Here is a 25,373-nt window from a genome sequence, read left to right as displayed (position 1 = left end):
CTATGGCTGGTGGCCTGTCCCCTCCCGTGGGGACACTGAGCTCACCCAGGGGTGAGCACAGCCCTCCCTCACTCAGGTGTGGGCACTGCCAGGTGTGCTGGCACAGCCTCCCCTCCTCCGTGTGCTCGGTGCCACGAGCACTGGCAGTTCTCTATCTAATTGATCAATTAATTATCTCCAGCATTCAGCTGCATATTGGTTTTAGATGAAGGGAGAGGCTAACAAGCGGATTAGGCGTGTGAGTCTTCAAGGGAGAGAGAGACGTGGGAGGAAGGGAGAGAGATGGGAGACAGGGAAACACGGGATGAGGACTCTCAGTGGTGAAATGGATGGGGCTGGGAGCTGGATCTGGCACCGTGGGCACAGCTGAAGTGATGCAGGAACTGAGCATAGGATGCTCCAGAAACGGTGATGCCAAGGCAGAGGATGCTCCAAAAATGCTGAGATGGGATTGAAGGGGATGCTCTAGAAGGGTAGGGCTGAGGCAGAAATGGTGATACTGAGGCACAGGATGCTCCAGAACTTCCATGCCAATGCAGGACGATGCTCCAGGAACGGTGGAACTGAGGCAAGAGGATGGTGCTGTGCCCCAGAATCACTCAGGGTGCCCAGTGCCCACCAGGACCCGCAGCCCTGGCCGGGCTCAGCCCCTCCCGCCCTGCCCAGGATGGCTGGGGACAGGCAGGGGACACTCCCTGCACCTCCTGGAACCCCCAGACTGCCGGGCTCAGGCAAACCCAGGCAGCTTCCCTGTGACGTTCAGGAGAAAGGACGGCATCAGTGCCACCCCCAGCCGGCCCGGAGCTCCCCCGGCGGTGGCGAGTCCTCAGGGATGGCCCGAGGAGGTGGCCGCGGGTGTCAGCAGCCATCGGGTCCGCCAGCGGGGCTCATTAAGGCGACAAGCTGTCACTCAGGCTGCAGCCAGCCCCGGGGGCACTGCGAGCGCCGCGGGGACCCCTGGCACGGGAGGGCAGAGCCTTTGCACTCCCAGCACGTTTGGCAGTCCCTGGGGACAGCGGGAGCACACACGGTGTCACCCAGCCACCCCCAGGCTGCGGGGACGGGGCCAGGCAGAGCAAGGGGCAGGGGGACAGAGGTGACAGCACAATCACGGTCCCTGACTGTCACCCCAAGACCTCCGCAGCCCGGAGCGCCCCGTTCCCGGTGTCACGCACTGATCGCAGGTGGCACACGGGAGGTGACAGCCCGGTAATGATCGCAGGGGAGGGACAATGGGGTGACTGTCCCTGCAGCCCATCCTGGTGCCACCCGCTCCCTGGAGCCCTGACAGCCCCTCCACAGCCTCGGGAGTCTCTGCAGCACGAACAGCCCACGGCTCCGTGTCACACACACAGCGAGGGGTGTGGGTGTGCGTGTTCTCCTGGAATTCAGCCCGCATCCTAAAATCACGTAATCCCAGAGAGTTTTGGGACGGAAAGGACCTCAAAGGATCTCGTTCCACCCCCTGCCATGGGCAGGACACATCCCGCCATTCCAGGTGGCTCGGAGCTCCATCCAAGCCGTGTCTGTGCACACATCCATGTGTATTCTGTGGGATGGGGGCATTGGGGAAACACCCCAGGGGCTCCAACACTCCTCACCCCCTGGGAGCTGCACGAAGACACCCCCAACACCCCCACAGAGCTCTCACAGCCCCCACCCGACACGGCCTCGGGGACAGGGAGCACCGCAGGCTCCTGGATGCCAACCCATCCCAGGGCATGGTTTTTTGCCAGCTGGGAATTCTGGCTTGTCCTGACCCTGGCACGGGCACAGCCACGTCCACGCATCCAGGGCTGGGCACACAGCACGGGAGGAGCGGGAAAAAGGCGAGCCGAGCTGGGGCAGGTGGCACCGCCAAAACGGAGGAGGGTGAGGAAAGGGGCGATGCCAGGCTGTGACAACAGCGCTGTGACAACGCGGCTCGTGTCGCCTGCCGGCTCCGCAGGGCAGAGCGCATCTCCCTCGTTATCCGTGCTCGCCTCTCCCGGGCCGCCTGCCCGCAGCTTCTCCTCCTCCTCCTCCCCGCTGAGCTCCCCGCTCGTCTCCCCGTACTTAAAGATCCAGCGACCTTTGCCGAGTGCCTGAGACGCTGGAACAAATGAAGGGTAAGCGCCAGATTACAGCCCGGCTCAGCAGCCCCGCAAATCTCTTTAATGAGACGTTTAGGCAGGGCCAGCGGGGTGCCCGCCTGCCAGGGTGGGCTGGCGAGGCGGTGACAGCACCTCGGCCAGCTTGGTCATGGCTTGGGGACAGCGACACCGAGGTCCTGCTGGGCCAAGATGCCTGGGGGCATCATCCCTGCAGGAATCCTGGCACTCAGGATTGTTGGAGGGGGCTCCAGCTTGTCCCACATCCCCTTTAGCACCCACAAGGGATGTGGGAGCAACGCTGTGTGTGGCACCAGGACCAGGCTCCTGTGGGGACAGAGTGAGGACAGGACTGGTGACACTGGGACCAGGTTCGTGTGGGGACACAGAGTGGGGACAGGACTGGTGACACTGGGACCAGGCTCCTGTAGGGACAGAGCTGGTGACACTGGGACCAGGCTCCTGTGGGGACAGGGAGTCCCAGAGAGTGGGGAGAGAGGTGACTCTGGGACCAGGCTCCTGTAGGGACAAGAAGTGGGGACAGGGCTGGTGACACTGGGACCAGGCTCCTGTGGAGACAAGGAGTGGGGAGAGAGGTGACACTGGGACCAGGCTCCTGCAGGGACACAGGGAATGGGGACAGGGCTGGTGACACTGGGACCAGGGTCCTGCAGGGACACAGGGAATGGGGACAGGGCTGGTGACACTGGGACCAGGGTCCTGCAGGGACACTGGCCATGGGGCCGAGGGACACACAACAAGCCCAGCCCAGGGAGGTTGATCCCTTTCAAATGTAAAACCAAAAAGTGGAAAGGCCCGGATGACTGATGGGGCTGTGTGGCTGTGAATCGATGGGTGACACAGCACACAATGTCACCGCTCATATTCGTGCCAAATTCAGCTGTTTACACCACGTTTCCCCCCACAAGGACGAGCTGGGGCTGGCACAGGGAGCAGAAGATGGATGCTGGTGCTCAGAAGCCCGGTGGGGGGATTTTTCCTGCCCTGACAGATTATTTGGAACAACGACATCTTCCTCTCCTCACCTGCGGCTTTGGAAGGTGGAGATGGGACTGGGAGAGTGCCAGGACTCCATCCAAGTGTGCTGAGCAGGGATTGGGGCTCATCCAAGAGAGCCTGATCCCCCTTCTGTGACCAAAGTGTCCCCAAGGTCCTCCGTGGCAGGGTGCAGGTGGATCAGGGGACACAGCCACGTCCCATCTGGACTCTCACTGAGCTGCCTGGTGTCCCCAACTTATCTGCACTGTCCCAGCATGTCCCTGCTCCAGGGGTTATTTCCAGAGTCCCTGCGTGCCTCTGAACAGGGGGATTTATCCCTGGTGTCCCTGGGTGAGGCCATCCAGGGCCATTTATCCCTGGTGTCCCTGGCTGTCCTCATCCCTGGGTGTCTCTGCCTTGGGACATTGATCCCTGGGGATTTTGGGGTTACTCTCCACATTCTTGTGCCGTTCTTGTGTCCATGCCCAGCCCTGCTCCACCTCCTCTGGCCACCCCATGGCTGTGACATCTTCCCCATTCCAGCTGCCCAGTTGTTGGCCAACATTCCATCCCCATTCCCAGCAAAATCAAAGGGAAGAGACCAAAAGGCTCAGGGAATTCAGGTTAAACTCAGCCAGCACAGGAAGGAAAGCAGGGATGCCACACAGAAGAGCAGCAACATTTTCCAACCTGGTGGTTCCAGCGTGGCTTTTTCCGAGCTGACCTTAATCCGTGGCACCTCCTGGTGTCCCCAGCCCCGGGATGGTGGCATTTGGGACACGTGTGACAGCCAGGCAGCGCCCAGAGCCGAGGGTGGCGGCGCCGGGGCTGCTCCCTCCTCCCGGAGAGGGCAGCGGGCAGAGGCGGGGGCCGGCAGCATCCACCTCATGCCTTTTAATAAAACATGAATTAGGTGCCAACGCACATTAGATTCACTTCCCCGGTGACAGAAAATCAAAGGCTTCTCCCATCTTTTCTAGAGGCGCGTTCCTGATTGATCTGGAAGAAGCAGCTCAGTGCGAGGGAAGGAGTCTATACACACCGAAACAGCTCTTTAATTTCTTAATTTAATATCTGACACGTAAAGATTCTCATTAAGCCAGTCAATGAAGCCTGGAAATACAATTTTCGTGCAAACTGTCGCTATCATAACTTACACGAAACTTCAGATGGTGCCCTGTAAGCGGTGTGATTAAAACCATTCATCTTCCCTGGCAGCCGCCCGCTCCCGCAGCCCCGGGCCGGCCCCCGCCCCGTGCCCACCCCGGGGTGCCACCACACCCATGGGCACCCCGCCATGGTGGCTGGGGCAGGGAGAGGCGAGGGAAGGATCGTGGGCAGCTCGCAGCAGGCACAGAGCATCCCCAAAGCCTGGAATCCCCCCCCAGCCGGGGCATGCGCAGGAGGGAGAGCTTCCCAAAGACGCTAATTAGGCAAATTAATTCCTATTGAGTCGCGGCTCTTCGCTGCCTTAAAAGAGGGGGAGAAAAAATAAATAAAGAAGCTACTTAGTTCAGTGCTGATTAAATCCTAAATATTGAGACGTGGATTGGAGCTGAGTCTGTTCCGTGGGAGGCGACCCCACAGCAGAGCAGGGGGGACACGAGTCCTTCTCCTCCTGCTCATTCCTCACATCCCCTGGTGCTGCCAGCGCCACAGGGCCGGTGTTTGCTGGGCTCCTTCCTCCTCCACGGGCTGAGGAAGAGGATGGTGAAGCTGTGTGGGCACGGGGCAAAGCCTCGGGGTGCCCTCAAGAGCCACCATGAGAGGGATCCGGGCAGGGGTCCCACCCTCAGCAGGGCCTGAGAGGGGATTCATCATCTCCCTTACAGCTCCAAGGAAACTGCAGGAATCTCCCAGCAGCTGGAAATCAGTTCAGGACACCAGGCTGGGAAAGAAAAGGCACCCCAGGGACTCTGCAAGGCTGGATCCGTGTCACTGCAGTGGGAGCAGGGAAATGTTGCACAGAATCCCAGAATGATTCGGGTTGGGTTGGAAGTCACCTCAAAGTTCATCTTCCACCATCCCAGAATGCTCCAAATCCTGTCCAAGCTGGCCTTGGGCACTGCCAGGGATCCAGGGGCAGCCATAGCTTCTCTGGGCACCCCGTGCCAGCCCTGCCCACCCTCAGGAATTGCTGTGCCCGCAGTTGGTGTCCGTCAGGGAGGAGCTGGTGATGGGATTGGGGAAATGGACTCATGGGCACCGTGGGCTGTCCTGCCCTTGGGTCTCTGCCACCACCCCACGGGGGTGAGGCCGGTGGGTGTGGGGTGTCACACGCTGTCCCCCCACCCCTGCGCTGCCCTCCTGCACATCCCAGCATTCCAGGTGGATTCCACAGCCAAGGCCCAGCTGTCACACCTGGAAACCAAAGGATGCCCCAGTGTGAGGGAAGAGCCTCGAGCACTGGGATTGTCCCTGTCCATGGCACAGCGTAGGGTGGCACTGGGACCACCTAAAGGTGTCCAGCTCTGCTCCCCAGGACTCCAGAGGTCCCTGCAGCTCCAGGGCAGAGCGGGGTGGGTGAGTGGGCACCAGCAGGGTCACCCAGCTCTGCCACTTGGAGTGACTTTGCCTCCAACCCCTCACAGCAGCACCCACCTCACCCCAACCGTGGCTTCTGCACCCGAGGGGCACCCGAGGGGCACCTTGTGGGTGCCCTGGGGGCTCTGGAGGTCTCAGTGCCAGCTCATCCTGCTGCCAGAGCCGCTTCCCTTGTCTTTTTTTCCGCGTGTTATCTGGAGCCGTCGGAGCTGGCAGCTCCTGCCAGCCTGACGTCGGCGCGGCTTGAAAGTGCGCGTGGCGTGTTTGATGTCAGGATTACGGGCTGGCTGTATTGTAAATGCTAAAATGAAATAAGAAGATTAGAGAAGAAAAGCGCCGCTCCGCAGCGCGCTCCTGCCGATTGCCTCCCTCCGGAGCCGCTGCCGAGGGCGAGGAGTGGGGGGGGGGGGGGGGGGACCCGCTGGCAACCAGCCCTGCAAGGAAAGGGTTAAAGGGGCCAAGCGGCTTCCAGAGGTGCTGATGCTGCTGCCACCGAGCCAGGGGGAGAGGTGGATGGAGCCCTTCCCACTCCCTGGGCTGCTGGGATTCTCTGGCTCACGTGAGTATTGATCCTGTCACCCCCCCCCAGACGGGTCCTGGCAGCCCCCCCCCCCAGTGCCAGGGTGACCTGGTGGGGTGACCTGGGCTTGGGTGGGTGATCCTGGCACTCCCCCAGCCCCGGGGTGACCTGGTGGGGTGATCTGAGTGATCTGACCCAGCAGCCTCGCTGGGTGAGCTCTGCATCCCTTCCTTTGCCAGGAATGAGGGCACGGCCACCTCCCAGCTTTGGGAGCTGGAGCTGGGAGGGGAAATGGTTTGTGCTGCCTCAGAGGGGGGTGAGGACCCTCTGCAGGTCATGTTGAGGGAATCTGGGGGGTTCCAAAGGGCAGCGTGGTGCTCTCTTCTCCCTCATGAGGGTGGCAGGGCATTTCTGAGTCCAGATGCAGCAGGGAATTTGGAGCAGGAATTTGGGCACTTCCACACCCCTCCTGCACCTCCTGCTTCCCCCACAAGCCTCCATCAGGGCCCTGCAGGAGAAAGAGAGGGAAGAAGGGAGAGCTGGCACAGGGTCAGGCCCTGCTGAGCCATCACCGTGCCCCCAAGCACCTCTGGCAGCACCCAGACCCACTCATGCCAGGCTCTCTGTGGGCAGCAGGGCACGGGATTTCAGCAGCAGCACGGTTAGGCTTTACTTTGAGCTGTGCCCTTGGCCTCAGCCTGGCAGAGCTGTGGGTTGTCCTGCTGGGCCCAGCGCTGGAGGAGGGAGATGAGCTGGAAGCCACACCAGGATTTTTCCCTGCATTTTTTGTGCTGGACCTGCAGCAGCGTGTGGGGCACAGGGCTCATCCTCACACAAGGTCCCACATCCCTCCTGGGCTTGCAGCACCCCCGGCAATGACCCCAACCAGCCAGGGGACAGCTGATCCCGGCAGGAATGAGGGGATCCCTGAACCCCGGCTCCCAGAGCTGGATCCAGCCTGTGTCCAGCATCCAGGTGCATCCCAGGTGCTGTTCCATCCTTCACCTGCTCCTGTTCCCTGCCAGGACAGCCCTGGAGAAGGCAGGACAGCGGGAAGGAACCCTTCCCCTTCCCCTTTCCCTTTCCCCTTCCCCTTCCCCTTCCCCTTTCCCCTTCCCCTTCCCCTTTCCCCTTCCCCTTTCCCCTTCCCCTTCCCCTTTCCCCTTCCCCTTCCCCTTTCCCCTTCCCCTTTCCCCTTCCCCTTCCCCTTCCCCTCCCCTCAGCCAGGAGCAGCAGCGGGCTGGCCCCGTGCCCGCTCCATGCCGTCTCTTCCCTCCCGGATCTGTTCCCAATCAAAGCCTCATTTCAAACCCCGAGAAGGTTTTTCTGCTCCTGCTAACGAACGCTATTGTTTTCTCGATGTTTTCCCCATATTTCCCACATGTTTTCGGGAGCAGCGGCTCGGCCCCTGCCGCTGCCAGCTCTGCTCAGACACGAGCTGAGAGAGCCTCGAGCAAGATCCTGCCCAGACGGGAGCTGAGTTCATCCCCAGGGCACGGATTGGGGAATGTGGGCTTGGTACCCCCCGGAGGAGGAGGCGCTTCACCCCTGTGCCCCTCAGTTTGGTGCTGGCATGGCTCGGTGCCCGGTTTGATGTCCCCAAAGCGCTGCTGAGCAGGTGACACCATCACAGCACCCATCATCACCCCAGGCCAGGCTCAGCCTCACCCCAGCGCGGTGCAGACCCCGCTCATCGCTCTGGATGTGCCGGGGATGGCCGGGGCTGGCTCTGCCCCCTGCGGGACTCACCCCTCCCGTATTGCCGCGGGGCTCCTCTTTCTTCTTGCGTGCAATTAATGAGCTTTAATTGCCTGTAAACACATCCCCGGCAGCGCCAGAGCTGCCGTGGGAAGGCGATGGAGTCGGGAAAAAGGGAATGGGAAAAGGAAATCGTAGTAACTGTTGCTACGGCTGGAGCCAACATTCCCAAACTGGGGCTGTGGCAGTGGCCACGCGGGGCTGCTGGCATTGCCCAGCACCGGGCAGGGGCACGGCCATGGCAGCACGGTCCCTGTGCCCACCCCCAGTGCCACCAACAGCTCTGTGCTGAGAGCAGGGGGCTCGGGCATCCCAGCGAGAGCCCCGAGCTGCGATGTGACTGAATGTGGGGTTCCACCAAGGGGCTGGGGCAGTGGGGAGGGGTCCCTGCCCTCGGAGGGGTCCCTGCCCTCCCCTTTTCCCTGTGTTTGGGGTCCCAGGAAGGGGCTGTAGGGCGGGGGACAGTGGGATCACTGTCCTACACCTCTGGCTGTGTTTGCGGTCCCACAGAGGGTCTCTAGGTCTAGGGACAGTGGGGTCTCTGCCCTCCCATTTTCGCTGTGTTTGGGGTCCAGGGAGGGGCTATGGGGCTGTGTACAATGGGATCCCTTCCCTCCCCTTCTCACTGTGTTTGGGGTCTAGGGAAGGTCTGGGGTGGTGGGAAGGATCCCGGCCCTCACCCGCTGGCTGTGTGGGACATCACTCAGAGGGTCCGTGGGGCTGGGGCAGTGGGGAGGGGTCCCTGCCCTCCCTCCCTGAGTGTCCCCTCGCTGGACACGCCCGTGGCACCGAGGAAGTCTGCAAAGGCCGCGGCTGGCGGTGGCAGGAGGGGGGAGGGTTGGAAATGCCATTTTCTAGCTCAGTGCCCTGTGACTCTCCCTGACGCTGGGGTTTGAACACCACGAACAGCGCATTTGAATCACCCAGAGACATCCCTGCCCCCCGCGCCGCTCCTGGCCCTGCCCCTGGCACAGCACGGGGTGGCACTGGGTGTCCAGCACTGCTCCCAGAGGTGCCACCACGATGTGGGCACTGGTGTCACCTCAGAGCAGGAGTGACACCGCCTCTGTCCTGAGTGGGTGGCACCACACGGGACACATCACAGCCAGGGCTGGGAGGGGTCCCGAGGTGCCCTCAGTGGCCACGGGGACATGGACAAGCCCAGGGAGTGGCCCAGGGGGTTTAACAACACCAAGTGCTGGTGCTGCCCCTGGGCTGGGGACAACCCCGGGATCAATCCAGGCTGGGATGAGCAGCCCTGGGAGGAGGAGCTGGGGATGCTGGGGGTGGGAGCTGGGCCTGCCCCAGCCCAAAACCCCCCAGCCCTGGGCTGATCCCACAGCAGGGGAGGGGGATTCTATCCCTGTGCTCAGGTGAGTCCCCACCTGCAGAGCTGCCCCAGCACAGGGAGGAGCTGGAGCTGCTGGAGCCAGGCCAGAGGAGGCTCCAGGATGAGCAGAGGGATGGAGCAGCTCTGCTGGGAGGAAAGGCTGGCACAGCTGGGATTGTTCACCTGCACAGGAGAAGCTTTGGGCTGAGCTCAGGGTGGCCTTGAAGGAGCTGCAGGAAAGATGGAGAGAGATGATTGCCAGGGGATGGAGGGACAGGACACAGGGAATGGCAGGGCTGGATGGGATTTTGGGCAGGAATTGTTCCCTGTGAGGGTGGGCAGGGCTGGCACAGGGTGCCCAGAGCAGCTGTGGCTGCCCCAGGAGTCCAAGACCAGATTTACGGTGCTTGGAGCAGCCTGGCACAGCCAAAGGTGTCTCTGCCATGGCAGGGATGGGATGAGATGATTTTTTACCAGCTTGCAGCGCTGCAATCCAAGTAAATTTTGCCCCGAGGGCTGGGTGCGGGAGCAGCGGCAGGCAGAGATAAATTCCTGCCACAAAGTTTCTTTTCCCTGCTAATTTTCTGATTAGCCGCTGTCTGATGCGACGGCAGCAGCGCTCCACGGAGCTTATTCCGAGGCGCTGTAATCTTTGTAAGCAGCGAAGAGGGGCAGGGCCGGCGCTGAGCTGCCGGCAGACGCAGCCCTGAGTCGGGAGGGAATAAATAACTCTTCAGGGACTGACAAGCCGCCGGGAGGGCTGTGAAAGGAAATCCTTTCCGCGGATGAGCCGAGAGGATTCTCCCGCTATCCCCCTAAAGCCTGCGTGTCACCTAGTCCAATAAAAGGCATTATCGGCAAGGTGGGATTTTTGTTCTGGCGTATCTCGAGCCTGCAGCGCAGCCCTGGCTCGGTTGGTTTTGCATGAGAAGCTGGGTGCTGCCTCCAGGGATGCTGATGGGTGGGGAGCTCCAACCCATTTTCCGTGCCTGCCTTTTTTTTTTTCACTGGCCCGTGGCCACCGCCCTGCAGCACCCCAGGGTGGCTCCTGCTCTGGAGCCAGCCCTGGATCTCAGCCCAGTGGGGCAGCCCAGAGCAGCCAGGTGGATCCAGAGATTTTAGGATGTCTCGGCTTCATCCCGCTCCATCCATCAGCCCAGGGTGATCCCGCACCAGGGAACCACAGCCCGGCTTTGGGGAGAGCATTCCCAAAGCTGGGAACAGTGTCTGGGGGGAGTTCTGGGGTTATCCCCCCACTGAATGACAGAGCTCAGGGTGCAGGATGTCACTCTGGGGTGGCCCTGGCTGTCCCCTGGATCCCCTGGACCCTGCACCCCACAGGAGATGCCACATCCCCAGGGATGGGGCGTGTACCAGGGCACGGCAACCAGCTGTGCCCACACCCCGAGGGGACACCAGCCCTAATTCCTGAGCTAGCGGGGACTTCCCTGGTGCCACCCAGCTTGTCACAGCCCCGGGAGGAGGGGACCAGGCACGTGCAGGCCCGGCGGTGGCGGGAGCACCACTAATTTACTGTGTCGCTGTGCGCCGTGCTAGCCAATAACTTTGGAATGATGTGGAGATTTGCAGCCAAACCTTCTCATAAAGAGATTTAGGAGGGTGACAAAGATAATTAAACATCCTTCCCCGAGTATTGACTTGCAGCTGAAAGGGGAAAAAATAACTACATTTTTCACAGTCCTTTTAAATCATCCTGATGCCCGGCTGGGGCTCTGTGCAAATAAACCTTGGCCTGGCAAGCGTGGGGCTGTGGGTGCCAAATCCCTGCCTGGGATTGGGGGGAGGGAGTTTGGGGAGCCAGGAATGGCCCAGGATGGGCAGGGAGGGATGGTCCAGGGCAAAAAAAAAGGGGGGACATGAGCCAGGCTGTCCCCTGAGGAGGAGGATTGGCTAAAACAGAGTGGGGGGTGAAGGAGAGGAGGAAAGAAGAGACACAGGGTCACAGAACAGGGACAAGAGGGAGTGGCACTTGTTGGGGGACATGAAGGAGTGGCAGAGGGTTCATGAGGAATCAGGAAATTAATCAGGACAATAATGTGGGGGAGCAGGGAGGGAGTTTGGGGAGCCAGGGGTGGCCCAGGATGGGCAGGGAGGGATGGTCCAGGGCAAAAAAAAAGGGGGGACATGAACCTGGCTGTCCCCTGAGCAGCCCTGAGGAGGAGGATTGAGCTAAAACAAAGAGTTTGGAGAGCAGGAAGGGTGGACACAGGGTCACAGAACAGGGACAAGAGGGAGTGGCACTTGTTGGGGGACATGAAGGAGTGGCAGAGGGTCCATGGGGGACTCAGGACATGAATTAGGGCATGGCTTGGGTTGGTTAAAGCTTTTCTCATCCCAGCCTCCAATGGATGGAGTCCCGTCATCCACGGGACCTTCTGAGCCACCTGCAGGGGACAGAGCTGCCCTGGAGCCCACCCCGTGCACTGCCCTCCTCCAGGGCAGGGCTGAGGCCAAACCCCATCACACGGATGAGCAGGAGAACCCCCCACCACCCTTCCGTGCCCCTGTGGGCAGTGCCAGCCCCTGGGAACGTGCCTGGCAGCGTCCTGCCGCACCCTGTCGTGCTGTGCCACCCGTGCCACCCGGCTTTGCCAGCTGGGACCCGGCTGTGCAGGGTGAGGGGCACCCCCAAACACGCACAGCCGCTATTCCTGACACCCGAAACTCCCGAGGTGGCAACAAAATCTCCGTGTTAGAGCTGGAGGTGCCAGGGGCAGGATGTCCCCGCGCTGTCCCCGCACTGGGAGGGCTCGGAGTGCCCGAGGTTGGCGAGTTCGGAGCTGCCAGGAGCAGCAGGGAGGAAGGAGGAGGAAAAAATTCTGGGAATTTTTCATCCCACCCTCTGCTTAAATTTACGGAGAGCATCCCCTCTCAGGCGGGTTGGTGACATCAGCAGGATGTGGCCCCAGCGCCACCAGCAGAGTCCCCCTGTTCCTCTGTGTCCCTCCTGTGTCCCTCCTTTCTGTCCCTCCTGTGTCCCTCCTGTGTCCTTCTTCTGTGTCCCTCCTTTCTGTCCCTCCTCTCTGTCCCTCCTGTGTCCCTCCTGTGTCCCTCCTTTCTGTCCGTCCTGTGTCCCTCCTGTGTGTCCCTCCTGTGTCCCTTTTCTGTGTCCCTCCTCTGTGTCCCTCCTGTGTCCCTCCTCTGTGTCCCTCCTTTCTGTCCCTCCTGTGTCCCTCCTCTGTGTCCTTTCCCCGCTGTCGCTGTCGCTGTCGCTGCGCTCCGTGGAGCACGCGTGACACCCAGTGGGCGAGCCCCAGACTGCACGAGCGAGTCCCTGGGCACGGTGGCACTGCCACCCTTGTGGGGGACAGGGAAATGCGGTGGCGCTGCCCCGGAAAGGTGATATTTGTACTACTTAATTAGCGGCTTGAATGTATTTCTATTTTTTTCTTTATTCAGAGTTGGGGTTAAAAACAAGAAGGAGACGAATTTTTTCGTGTTTGGGCTTGGCTGTTTATTAAATTTTATTTAAAGTACAGAGAGCTCAGCAATGCTTTTAGCTACCAGCTAAATGGAGGCGAACCCAGCTCGTTACAAGGTTTTTTAAAGCTAAATAATTCGATAAATAATTAATACTTACATTATTCATACTTTTGACCTAATAACTAAACTTCTGTGACCCACAGTGTAGTACTAACTGTCTAATTAGAAACTATTACCTGAAATTATGAAGAAGGAAGAGCACCAAAAGGAGACAACACCCCAAATCCTCTATTTTGTTTTATACTTATTACTAGATTATAAAAACCTCAAATTTAAAACCTTTCACCGTGTGAAATCACACACTTTTATTTAACTGCACACCCGTGATTTTAACTCCATCACTCAAATTTGGAGCCTTCTCCAAGGCCTCAGGTCAAAAGCAGTGTTCCCCTGGGGGTCAGTGTTAGAAAACACAAAAAACTAAAAAATTCCAGGTTTCTGGGATCCAGCACTGCCTGATGGGTTTGTTTTAACTTTTTGGGTTGGGTGGGGGCATAGCTGGGGTGGCCCCACAGTCCCCAAGGCTGTGGGGTCTCTCTGGGGTCTCCCCCTGACCTAGTGGGTCCCTTAATTTTGGGGTCTCATTTGGGCTCTGGGGTCTCTCCAGACCCCAGACTGTAACTTTGGGGTTTTTGGGGTCTCACTGGGGCTCTGGGGTCTCTCCAGGCACTGAGGGGTCCCTGCAGATTTGGGGCTCACCAGGGCTCTGGGGTCCCACTGGGGCTCTGGAATCTCCCTAGGATCTTGTCCTGGCAGCTTTGGGGCTTTGGGTCCCAATTGGGGCTCACTGCAGCCCCATGGCTCTGGTGGCACTGGGGCTCTGGGGTCTCCCTGGGAATCCTCTGGTGAGGTTTAGGGCCTCACCAGAGCCCCTGGGACTCCAGGGTGGTTCCTGAAGGGACTCTGAGGCCACACTCAGCTCCAGGCCTGGGGCTTTGGGATCTCCCCCTGCAGCCCCACTGTTTGGGATGTTTTGCACCACTCCTGGGTCAGGATCTCACTTCTTCCTTCTTCTGTCTGCATCCCTCAAAGCCCCCGATATCTCTCGGGTATTTCCCACCTTCCTGCTCCCACCCTGGGACCATCCTCACCCCCCAGCCCCATCTCCTGATGCAGCTCTAACCCTTCCTGGCTGCTCCAGCTGGGTTTCTCTGGGATAAGAACCTCTTCTGCTTTTCCTCCCGACTCTCTTGCTCATTCCCCAGGGGACAAACCCTGATGGAACAAGGATCTGATGGGAGTCAGTGTTGTGGCTCACGTCAAGCCAAAGCAGAGCCGTTTTCTGTAGCAAAAAACATTTTCATTCCAATTTGCAGAGGCTTTCAAAGGCGATTCTCGGAGGAGCAGGAGCAGTCACTGCCGAGGGGGTTGGATGCTCTTCTCCAGCTCTGGAGAGGCTGGAAACTCATCCTGCTGAGCCATCCAAGCTCATTAATGGAGCTGTGAACACCCACATGCAATGCCCTGCAACCCCCACTCCCCAGCATGGAAATCCCAGCTCTGGTGTCTGTAAACACTCTTGGAGGGTTTAAAATGGACCTGGAGAACGAAAAGAGGAGCAGGAGGAGGAAGGGACCGGGAGGACACAGAGCTGGGTGCTCCAAGCAGGGCCCTGCATGCCCTGACCCCACCTGAGAGGCTCCACTCAGGGCATGGAGGGACCCCTGGAGCTGCTGCTGTGACAGTGACACACGGACAGCATGGCCAAGAGCAGGACCCTGCTGCTCACAGCAGAATGCAGCTCCAGCTGCCAGGATGGGACTGTTAGACCTCAAGGGCACATCACAAAATTGCCTCTGAGATCAAAGAATCATCGTAATCCCTGAATGGTTTGGCTGGGAAGGGATCTTAAAGCTCATCCCATCCCACCCCTGCCATGTCCCACTGTCCCAGGCTGCTCCAAATCCCAATGTCCAGCCTGGCCTTGGGCACTGCCAGGGATCCAGGGGCAGCCACAGCTGCTCTGGGCACCCTGTGCCAGCCCTGCCCACACTGCCGGGTTCTCAATATCCCATCTGGCAGTGGAAGCCATTCCCTGTGTCCATCCCTTGTCCCCAGCCCCTCTCCAGCTCTCCTGGAGCCCCTTTAGCCTCTGAGCTCTCCCTGGAGCCTTCTCCTCTCCAGGTGAGCACCCCCAGCTCTCCCAGCCTGGCTCCAGAGCAGAGGAGCTCCAGCCCTTGGAGCATCCCCGTGGCCTCCTCTGGACTCATCCACCCCAGTGGAGGGGTTGGCTGGAGCCCTGAGGTCTTCCAAGGGCACAAGGAACCCAGCTCAGCCCGGGGGTGACATGATGTGATGGTGACCAGGCAGCTCCTGGGTGGCTGAGCAGTTTTCCAGCTTGAGCACTGACCCCAGGGGCTGCTGCAGAAGGGAAAGAAAACTTTCCATTCGAGTTTCCAGCTGGAAGAGCCAGGGACAGAAACACTCCCATGTCTCAGGTGCAGAGCAGGGCTGGTTCCACCCCCAGTGGTGCTGTGCAAGCAGCTGCTCCTTCCCATGGAGCCTGGGGGGGCTCCTCCATCCCAGGACTGCAGAGCTCTCCCTTCTTTCACCCCATGGACAGGTTTTGGAGCTCCAGAGTCCCCACCCCACTCATTTCTCCAGGCTGTCCCTGGGTGACAGTCCCCCCTGCACAGGGACACACCCCACAGCACACTGCAGCAACGGGGCCATAAATCTGTCTGGCCAGACCTGCTCCCTGCTCCCAGCCCCAAGGCCACCCCAAGGTCTTTCCAAGCCGGGATCTGCCCCTCCCTTCCCACTGCAGCAGCTCTGCACTCAGCACCCTGGAGCATCCCAAGCACGGCCCCATGGAGAGCCTGAGTGCCTGGAGGAGCAGCAGGGGCAGCCAAGGGCAGCCCCCCCACCCCAGCCAGCTCTCCAAGCTTGCTCCCTGCTCCCCTTTCCATGAGTTTTTCCTCATTTTTCAGTGCCCGGGTTATGCTGGTCCTGGGGTCAGCACTGGGGCTCTTCCCAAAGCTCATCACAGGGTTGGATGAGGAGGGAATTGCACCCTTGCCTTGTAGGTGAAGCTAATCCAAGGGGAAGTGATGTGAGAGAGGCAGAGCCTCGTTCCAGGTGGACTTCAAGAACCCCAAAATCCAGTCAGGAGAATCCTTGTGGACATCAACAAGATGGGCAAGACAATCTCAGGTTTCAGGCAGGCTGGGGAGCAAGAGGCTGAGCAGGATCCCAGTGAAAGGAACTGGGAAAAGGTCCTGGATAAGGTTCTGGACGGGAGGATGGACAAATGGGACAAGCTGCATCCTGAGCAGGATGTGGCCCCCACACGTGCAGCACCGGGCAACCCCAAGCTCTGTGCTCAGAGTGGTTCCCAGTCCTGGGAGAGATGGAGGGGCTGGGAAGGAGCAGCAGATGCTGCTGGCAGGGGGAGAGGCAGGGTGGGATGTCCCAGCACCCTGTACGTGCCCTGGGGACAGAGCCAGGCCCTCTCGGTGGGACGTGGCTGCACCGAAGGGACAAGGGACACTCACTGCACCTTCAGGCTGGGCAGTAGAATTGATATTTTTCCCTGGGGAGCTGGCACAGCTGTGGGACTGAGGTGCTGTCTTGGGGTGAGTTTATGGTGCTGGGATCATAAAGTCCAGTTGCAGAACCGGTTGGGGAAGGGACTGCTTGAATCTGTTCCCTAGAGGGACCCCATTCAGAGGTTTCCTCCCAAATTTACCCAAAACCAGGACAGGTGGGCAAGTCCATCCAGGCTGGGTGAGCCATGGGTGACCTTCCCCTGTGCTGGTGCTGTCCTGCTCAAGGTGGCAGCGGGGGGCTGGACACCCCTGGGGGTGCATCACGCTGTGAGCCCAGCAAGGGGCAACATCCCCATCAGAAATTATTTTCTTTCCAGAAAAGAATTTCTTTCTTGGCCAGAGCCAACTCCTGTGCCCCAGCCCGTGCCCCCAGCCCAGGGCTCGCTCTGGCCCGCACCCCCCGCCTGCTCCTGGCATCAGCTGATCCCTCCAGCGAGCCTCTGCTGCAAAGTCAGGCACAGAGATTGCCAGGGGACAGCAGGGGTGGCAGCACGGGGGGCTCGGGGAGCCGGGGGCAGCTGTGCCCTGAAAGCCGAGCCACCTGCACGCTGCTACCTGCTGAATAATAGACGAGCTGACAGGCAGCGGAGAGAAATGTGATGCTGCTGAGAGAGCCCGGAGAGACATCTGAGCTGCCGGCAGCTGCGATAGCAACTGCAGCCGAGCAGCCCTGCAGCCCTCTGGGCTGTGTGCGGGTCCCTGCCCATCTCCAGGGCTGCCTGCGGGTCTGTGCCCATCTCCCGGGCTGCCCGCAGCTCTCTGCCCATCCCCGGCTGCCCCGGGGCAGCTCCAGGGGCACGGGCTCGGGGTTGGCAGGATGATGTGAGCTGCAGCGGGCACGGAGCTCAAGGGCACAGCTGGGTTTGCCGGGAGGGGAGGCAGAGCAGAGGCAGTGCCCGCGCCCGGGGGGGGCAGCAGCAGCTCAGCCCCATGTCCAGAGGAGGGGAGATGGTTTATATCCCGGATGACTCCGACTTCAGCTCCTTCAGGGATCAGTGCGAGAGCCTGGAGGGCTGGCACTGCCGGTATAACAAGGCTGGCGTGACCGTGTGGAGTCAGGGCCAGGAGGAAAGCTGCACCGTGCAGAAAATCAAGGTAAGGAGATGCTTCCCTGCCCCAGCCGTGTGCCCGAGGGTCCCTGGGGACTGCCCCGTGCTGGACATGCTCAGTCCGGCCTGCCTGGGGGTGTTCCTGCCCCGAATTCCGAGGTTAGACCCCCAGAAGGTTCTTCCCTGCTGCTCGCCCCGGGGTTTACCTGCCGGGATCCCGCAGCCTCCTGTCCCGTGGGTTCACGTGGCGCCTGCCCCCATCCCGACACTGTCGGGAAGGCCCTGGCATCGATTACATCATGGAGATGCCTTGCCGGAGCCCCCGGGCACGAGAGAGGCTCAGGGGATGAGTCCCTGGTGTCCTGTCCCCGGCTCTGCCATCCTGGGCACATCCCCTGGCATCCCGATGGGATGAGATCCTGCAGGAGCCCCGGGTGGTGTTTTGGGAGGTTTGTTTCTTGCCGGGGGCTGGAGCTGGGGTGCTGCAGAGGGACAGGGAGGTTCAGCCCCCTCTCAGGTACCTTGTTCACCTACACAGCCCCAGTGGCACTGCCAGGTGACCCTGGGCACACCAGGAGTGGCTGCAGGGCACAGCGTGAGCCCACGGAGGGCATCACGGGCTTTTCTGGTCACCAAGAATCCCAACCCCTGGGCTGGGGTGGGATCAGCCAAAGTGAGGAGAGGCAGAACATCCGACCTCCAGGACAGCCCAGCCACTGGAGAGCCTTCAGCCAGGAGTGTCAGGGCAGGCCTGGAGAGCAGGGAAGGCACGGGGGGGTCGTGAGGAGGGAACAACGCTCTGGAAGAGGCTCTCCCAACACTGTCCTGAACACAGAACACCCAGCAGCACCTCCCCTGCAGCTGGGGGCATGAGGAGGAGCTGGGCACGCACTGCTGCCATGGACAGAGACCCTTCAGGGCCAGGGGGAGGAGCAGGAGCAGCACTCTCGGCAGAGCTGCAGCTGCAATCCACGTTTCCCTGCTGCCATGAGCCAGGGAAGAGCTTCTCCACCTGCATCAGGGAGCATTTCACCCAGCTGGGCATGCACAGGGCCGGGGGTGCTGAGGGGTCAGGCCAACCCCTCTTTGCAAAGTCCTGGTGACTGCAGCAGGTCCCTGACACTGGGAAGAGGCAAACATCACATCTGTGTCCCAAAAAGCAGCTCTGGGGCACTGTGGGCTGCTGTGTCACCTCCATCCCTGTGGATGTGCTGTGTCCTGGAGGAGGAGGGCAGTGGTGAGAGCAGCAAGGACCTGCCAAGGGTAAATCGTGCCTGATGGCCTCTGCAGGGACAAGTTTGGCTCTGTGGGTGGGAGCAGATCCAGCAAGCCCAGCCTTGGACAGGGCTTCCCTGTGGCCACATCAGTGAGAGCTGGGCTGGAGACGAGGATGCTGCTCAGAGTGACCAGGACAGGCTGGCAGGAACCCCCGGGGTCCAACCCTCAGCCTGGCAGGGGGGGTGCAGTTATGTCCCCCACAGAGAGGGGACCCCAGGCAGGCCCAGGGGAGTCAGGGACCATCACCCAGCCTGGTCCAGTGCAATAATGGGGTTTTTCTGCACCCTGGAGAGAGTCTAGGCATGGTGCAGGGGTTGTCACTGCCCAGAGCCTCTTCCCAAAACATGGTATGGAGGATGCCACCCAGCCCGAGCTCTCTCGGGGTCAGAAGAGCCTCAGTGTGTTCGTTAACGGAGGGAGTTAATTATCCCAAAGATTCCCTGAGCAGCTGGAGCTTTGGATTTTTTCCACCTGAATCCCCTGTGGATGGGTCTGGGCTCTGTGCTTTCCCCATCCCAGCGGCTGTGCCTGGAACAACTGCCCATCCCGGACTGGACGGGGATGGTGGACAGTCTTTAGTGGGGAATTTCGGGGTGCAAGACTACAGTGTGACAACCGGAGTTTCCAGGAGGCCCAGGAGCTGGAAAAATCCTCCAGACCCCGCTGGGAGGGTGCAGGCACGGAGGGAGAGCAGGAGGAGGGGGCTGGGTGCTCCCACCCTTCCCCCGCTGCCCTGGGGACTGCAGCACATCTCCGAGCCCGGCCCGGGCACCAGTCCAGCACAAACCATACCCGGGCCACCGGGGAAAGCTTGCCTGAGATTGATGGGACCTGCCGCGCTCCGAGGGCCATCTCCGCTTACACGGCACCTCATCAAAGATGCAAGGGCTCTAACGAGGAGCAGATGACATCTCCCTCCTCCTGCCGGCGCTGAGAGGAGCAGGGCGGCCGCCTTCATCAATAATGCACGGCTGGCGCGGCCGCGCAGCTCCGCGGCTCCGGTTACAGCCGGGCCCGACATCCCCAGGGAGAGAACCCCACATCCCCAGGGAGAGAACCCCACATCCCCCCCGGCAGGGGACCCCACATCCCCAGGGAGAGAACCCCACATCCCCAGGGAGCGGAACCCAAAACACTCCCGGAGCTGATCCTACAAACCCCCAGGGAACAGATCCGACACTCCCCGGGAGCGGACCCGACACCCATCAGGAGCAGACCCCACATTCCCCAGGAGCGGACCCCACATTCCCCTGGAGCAGACCCCACATTCCCCAGGAGCGCACCCCGCAGGACTGACAGGGCTAGATTGACAAGGTGGGTGGGAGGGCATAATCTGGGACTAAACCATTAATTTGGGCAACAACAGAACACAGCATGAACAAGAAACACGCTGCAGCACTGCCCCCCGCCCCTGTCCCCGCAGACCCGCATCTCCTGCAAGGATGTCCCCGCAGAGACCCTCTATGACGTGCTGCACGACACCCGCTACCGCAAGAAATGGGACTCCAACATGATCGAGACCTACGACATCGGGCGCCTCACCGTCAACGCTGATGTGGGATACTACTCCTGTGAGCAGCCCCTGAGCCCCCCAGAGCCCCCAGCCCCACACCCCCCGGTGCCATGGGGGCTGGGGGTAACAGGATGTGCCCGCAGGGAAGTGCCCGAGCCCCCTGAAGAACCGGGATTTCGTCACGCTGCGCTCCTGGCTGCCCCTGGGCAATGATTACATGATCATCAACTACAGCGTGAAGCACCCGGTGAGCCCCCGGCTGCCCCCCAGCCCTGGCAGGGGCACGGGCAGGGCTGGGCAGGCTCTGAGGTGCCCGCAATCTCTCTGCAGAAATACCCACCCAGGAAGGATTTCGTGAGAGCCGTGTCCCTGCAGACCGGTTACCTGATCAAGGCGAACGGGGACGGTGCCTGCATCCTCTATTACCTCACCCAGGTGGATCCTCGCGGTGAGTGAGGTGCCTGCATCCTCTATTACCTCCCCCCGAGCTCGCCCCCTGGCTCTCCATCACCCGGGCACCTGGGAATGGGCACAGCCCAAGGAAGAAGGGGTGCCCACCCCAGCCCTGAGGGCGCTGCAGGCTCGTGGTGCCTCCCCTGGGGCTGGGCCCGCTTCTCTGAGTGACTTTGGGCTCTTGCAGGGTCGCTGCCAAAGTGGGTGGTGAACCGCGTGTCCCAGTTTGTGGCACCGAAGGTAAGGAGGGGACTTAGTGTCCAGTGGGCAGCAGGGCTGAGATGCCCAAATTACCCCTGGGTGGGGGCAGGATGGGTGACCCAGGGCCCACAGGGTGGGTGCTGGAAGACCCAGAGCTCACATAACAGGTCCTGGGTCACCCAAGACCTGTAGGACAGGCATTGGGTGGTCCAGAGTGCGCAGGATGGGTGCTGGATGATCCAAGGCTCACAGGATGGATGCTGGGTGGTCCAGAGCTCACAGGATGGGTGCTAGGTGGTCCAGAGCTCACAGGATGGGTGCTGGATGATCCAAGGCTCACAGGATGGGTGCTGGGTAGTCCAAGGCTCATGAGATGGGTGCTGGGTAATCCAAGGCTCACAGGATGGGTGCTGGGTAGTCCAAGGCTCATGAGATGGGTGCTGAGTAATCCAAGGCTCACAGGATGGGTGCTGGGTAGTCCAAGGCTCATGAGATGGGTGCTGGGTAGTCCAAGGCTCATGAGATGGGTGCTGGGTAATCCAAGGCTCACAGGATGGGTGCTGGGTAGTCCAAGGCTCATGAGATGGGTGCTGGGTAATCCAAGGCTCATGAGATGGGTGCTGGGTGGTCCAGAGCTCACAGGATGGGTGCTGGGTAATCCAAAGCTCACAGCTCAGCTCACAGCTCCCCCATTGCAGGTTTTGGGGTGTTGGGAGGGGAGAGCTCACAGAATGGGTGCTGGGTGACACCGGGCATGCACTGGGCACATCGCTGGGGCAGCCAGACCCCATCCCCTCCCAGCACCCCAAAACCTGCAAAGGGGGAGCTGGCAGCTGTGCCCACAGCCCAGCCCCGCTGTGCCCGCAGGCCATGAAGAAGATTTACAAGGCTGGGCTCAAGTACCCGGAGTGGAAGCGCCGGCACGACCCCGAGTACAAGCCCTGGGTGTTCCCCGAGCAGAACACTCTGCCCAGCGTGAGCCTGGCCGAGCTCTCCGTGCAGCACGCGGATTCCCTGGAAAACATCGACGAGACCGGGCTGCCCGAGGAGCACCTGAGCACCAGCGACCACGAGGCCTGAGCCCTGTGCTCAGGGGAATCCTCTCTTCACCCGGGCTTGGCACCCAGGGGGCACAGCTGGGAATTTGGCTCCCTGCTTCCCAATAGTCACATCTGCTCTCTAAATCCCTCATCATTGACCCCCCCTCCCTACCCAGGCAGCGGGGAATTGTCCCGTGGGATCTGTGTCAGAGGGGCTGCAAAAAGGGAGGATGGGCACTCCCTGTGCCCATGGGGATGTCCCTGCAGGAGACAGTGCTGGCAGCGGGTGTTCCAAGAGAGGCTGAGGTGGGCAGGAGCTTTCCTGGCACCAGGATATGGCTCTGCCACTGTAAAACCCTCAAAAGCCCAGAAGTGGGGGAGGTCTGTGAGGGTCCTGCCCAGGTTTTGCAGCAGCACAAGGTTTGGGTTGACCCCGTCTGGCCTGAAGTCCAGCTCTGCCAAGCCCGAGGTCAGGCTGGACCCACTGCAGCCCTCCACATCCCTCCAAGCTTAGTGTGACACCCCCCCATCTCAGGGAGCCCTCCCAGGTCCTCTCCTGAGCACCAGGCTCACCTCTGCAGGCTGGCTCTAGCCCAGCTGGCTCTGGGGACCCCTTCCCCGGGTGGTTTGTGGGGTTTGTCGTGGCAGTGGGGTCTTGGGCCACCCGTGTCCCCACTGTCCCCGGTGTCTGCCGCTGCTGTGGTTCCTGGCACAACAATAAAGGGGTTGGTGTGTGTGCGAGAGCTCAGCGGGCTGGCACAGGATGGGGAGGGCACAGGACAGGGGGCGGGGCTGTCACGGAGCCCACCCAGAGGCATCCAGGTCTGAGCGGGACAGGAGGGTCCATCCAGGCAGCCCCAGCACCTCCTCAGCAGGGACAGAAGTGGCCACAGCAGGACAGGACAGGACAGGACAGGACAGGACAGGACAGGACAGGACAGGACAGGAGGATGCCAGGCTCTGCACCCCCACGGGTATGGGGCAGCTTCCACCGGACAGCGGGAAGTTGGTCTAGACAGGCAGCGCCGTGGGAATACGCTGACAAATGAGGGATTTTCCACCCACTCCTCGCCCCCACCCTCCGAGGCTGTTGGGCTCCGTCCCCAGCTGGGTTTGAGCCTGATCTGTGCAGATGGGGATGTCACTGCAGCTTTTGGGGTCCCTCTGACCCAGCTTCACACCCCTCCAGAGCTGCCCTGTGTGTGTTACCCCCATACCTGGAGCTTTTCTGCACCCCAGCATCTCAGGCGTGGATATTTGCTGTCCCCCTTTAGCCACCCTGTAAGGTCACAAATGTCCCCTGCGCTGCCTCGGGGGACATCACACACCGTGCTGGGAAAGTTCTGGCTGTCCCGACAGCCGGATCCCGGGGTTTGCAGCTGGGCTGGCTGCACAGGAGCCACCTCTGCAAGGAAAATGTGGAAAACAAGAACGAGGGATGTGCAGTTCTCACCCCCCAGCTCTCAGCACACAGCGAGGGTATTTTTTATCTGTAAAAAAGACACAGCGATTATTTTACCTGTAAAAAGATACATCCCAGCCCCAAATTGCCCCAAAACCACTCTGGCAGAGCTGGGAACAGTAGAAAATCACCCTTGAGTGCTGTCCTGATGGAGTGGAACCCACTGGCACCCGAGCCCGCGGGTGCTGGGGTGAAGACCCAGCCTCATCCCTTCGCATTCCCGGGATGTTTCTCCGCAGGATCCAGGCTCCATCCAGCTCTGCCGGGGGTTATTTTTAGGCAGCCCTGAGTGGGAGTGAGGAGCTGCTGCCTGAGCACCGGGAGCCCCGGGGAAAGCTGTGCCGAGCTGGGTGACACCTCAGACCATCCCAAAATGCGATGGCGGTGGCACAGAGAGTGTCCCCGTCACTGGTCCACATCCAGCACTGGGATGTAGGAGAGCTGCTGGCCCCCAGTATGAGCCAGGGTGAAACCGGAGGGGCTGGAGGGGCACCAGGGGGTGCCGGCATCCCCAGCGCAGTGATTTCTTTTGGAATTACGTTTCCTGCGGCACAAACAGGAAAGGGACCAGCTCGACATCCCGAGCGAGGGTGCAGGGGGCTCGGAGCCCCCCGGGGGCCCTGGCTGGGATTTTGGGGGAGCGGGAGCGGTCCAGAGCCCGGTGGGGTGAGAGCCAGACACGCGGGGGCTGCGGCCCCGCACGAGAGCCCAGCTGGGAGCTTTTCCTGCCCGGCTCCCAGCGCAGAGGTTGGAAAGGAAACGGGAAGCTGCTGCTGGACGAGAGATTAGCCCGGAGGCAGTGATGTCAGCCGCTGCTGATGGATCGGGGGCAGCGGGAGCGTGGCACGGGCTCCATCCTGACCACACACCGTGTCAAACGTGCCCCTGCTGCGGCAGGATGTGATTCCATCCCTGGATCCCGTGATTTGCATCTCCTGAGCTCATGGATAGGTTCTTGGGCAGCTTTTGGCCTCACCACCCAGACCAGAACTCTGATTCCAGCGAGGAGCCGTCCCAGCAGCCTCCTGAGCTGGCCTTGAGCAGGGTTTCTGCCTTTTCCCAAGGCTCCAGTTTCCTCCTCCCCAGTCCCTCCCCGGGCTCAGCGCTCTGCCGTGCCCTGCAAACCCTCCAACCTCAGTCCCAGCCCCACATTTCCAGCTGTCCCATGGGATATTTCCTCTCTAGGGATGAGCTTTGAGTGTCCCTCACCCAGTCTTGCTCCCCAAAGATGCTCCCACCATCACACCACACATCCCCCAGCAGGAACCTGCGTGGGTGGGGCTGAAGGTAGAGCAAAAAAATCTGCCCCAGGGTGCAGCAAAAACTGCATCCCTTCAGGGCAGGGATGGATCAATGGATGAATCGATGGAAGGATCGATGGAAGGAGAGGAAGGAAAGGAGGGAGGGAGGGAGAGAGGAGCGGGGAATGAAAATGAATGGAGGGATGGATGGATGGATGGATGGGTGGGTGGATGGATGGATGGATGGATGGATGGATGGATGGATGGGTGGATGCTTAGCCTGGAGAGGAGATCCAGCTGAGAGGGGCCTCACCCCTAGGTGTTCCTGTCTGTCCCTCAGTGTCCCTGTCTGTCTGTCTGTCCCTGTGTGTCCCCGTGTGCAGGGAGGGTCAGAGCAGTCCCAGGCTCTGCTCCAGGTCCCAGCAGTGGCACCAGGGGAAGGGGCAGGGGCTGATCCCAGGAATTGCCCCTGCCCAGGAGGCAGAACTTGTGCCCTGGGCAGAGTGTGCAGAGAGGCTGTGCAGTGTCCCTGCCTCCCTGGGGACATTCCAGAGGTCTCTGGACACAACTCTGTGCCCTGAGCTCTGTCTGAGCAGGGAGCTGGGACCAGAGGAGCCGCTGTGGATCCTCCCAGCCTGACCCTGCCTGGGATTGTGTCTGTGGAGAAGCTGCAGGGTGCCAGGCTGCGCTTCACTGCTGCAGTGCCTGCAGCACAGCAGGACGGGGACGGTGACACATCTCCTGTGCTCTGTCCCTCCCATCCACACCACAGACCTCAGCAGCCTTCCCAAGAACAGCAGAGCCAAACAGCTTCCTCTGAGAGCTGGAGGGATGGCCACAGGG

At 60.8% G+C, this 25,373-nt stretch overlaps 1 protein-coding gene across 3 annotated transcripts in view; it reads left to right on the top strand.

Annotated features, from left to right (window-relative positions):
* The window catches only part of LOC106861322 (START domain-containing protein 10-like), a 37,617-nt gene extending 15,047 nt beyond the window's left edge, over positions 1–22,570 (top strand). The window contains exons 3-8 of one of the 3 annotated variants that reach the window (XM_088173903.1): positions 17,274–17,388; positions 20,044–20,191; positions 20,277–20,380; positions 20,464–20,581; positions 20,774–20,826; positions 21,655–22,570. In XM_088173903.1, coding sequence (XP_088030029.1) covers positions 17,274–17,388; positions 20,044–20,191; positions 20,277–20,380; positions 20,464–20,581; positions 20,774–20,826; positions 21,655–21,867 — 751 coding nt within the window. In that variant the 3' untranslated portion in view covers positions 21,868–22,570. Of the gene's footprint in view, positions 1–16,744; positions 17,389–20,043; positions 20,192–20,276; positions 20,381–20,463; positions 20,582–20,773; positions 20,827–21,654 lie in introns of those variants that run through there. The other 2 variants (XM_014889623.2, XM_088173905.1) reach the window with 2 other exon arrangements.
* Positions 22,571–25,373: the final 2,803 nt, after the last annotated feature.

This window comes from Sturnus vulgaris, chromosome 15 (genome assembly GCF_052056855.1).
Source record: "Sturnus vulgaris isolate bStuVul1 chromosome 15, bStuVul1.hap1, whole genome shotgun sequence".
NCBI classification, from domain to species: domain Eukaryota; kingdom Metazoa; phylum Chordata; class Aves; order Passeriformes; family Sturnidae; genus Sturnus; species Sturnus vulgaris.
Note: the sequence above shows the minus strand (reverse complement) of the source record. Positions and strands in the feature narration are given on the sequence as shown.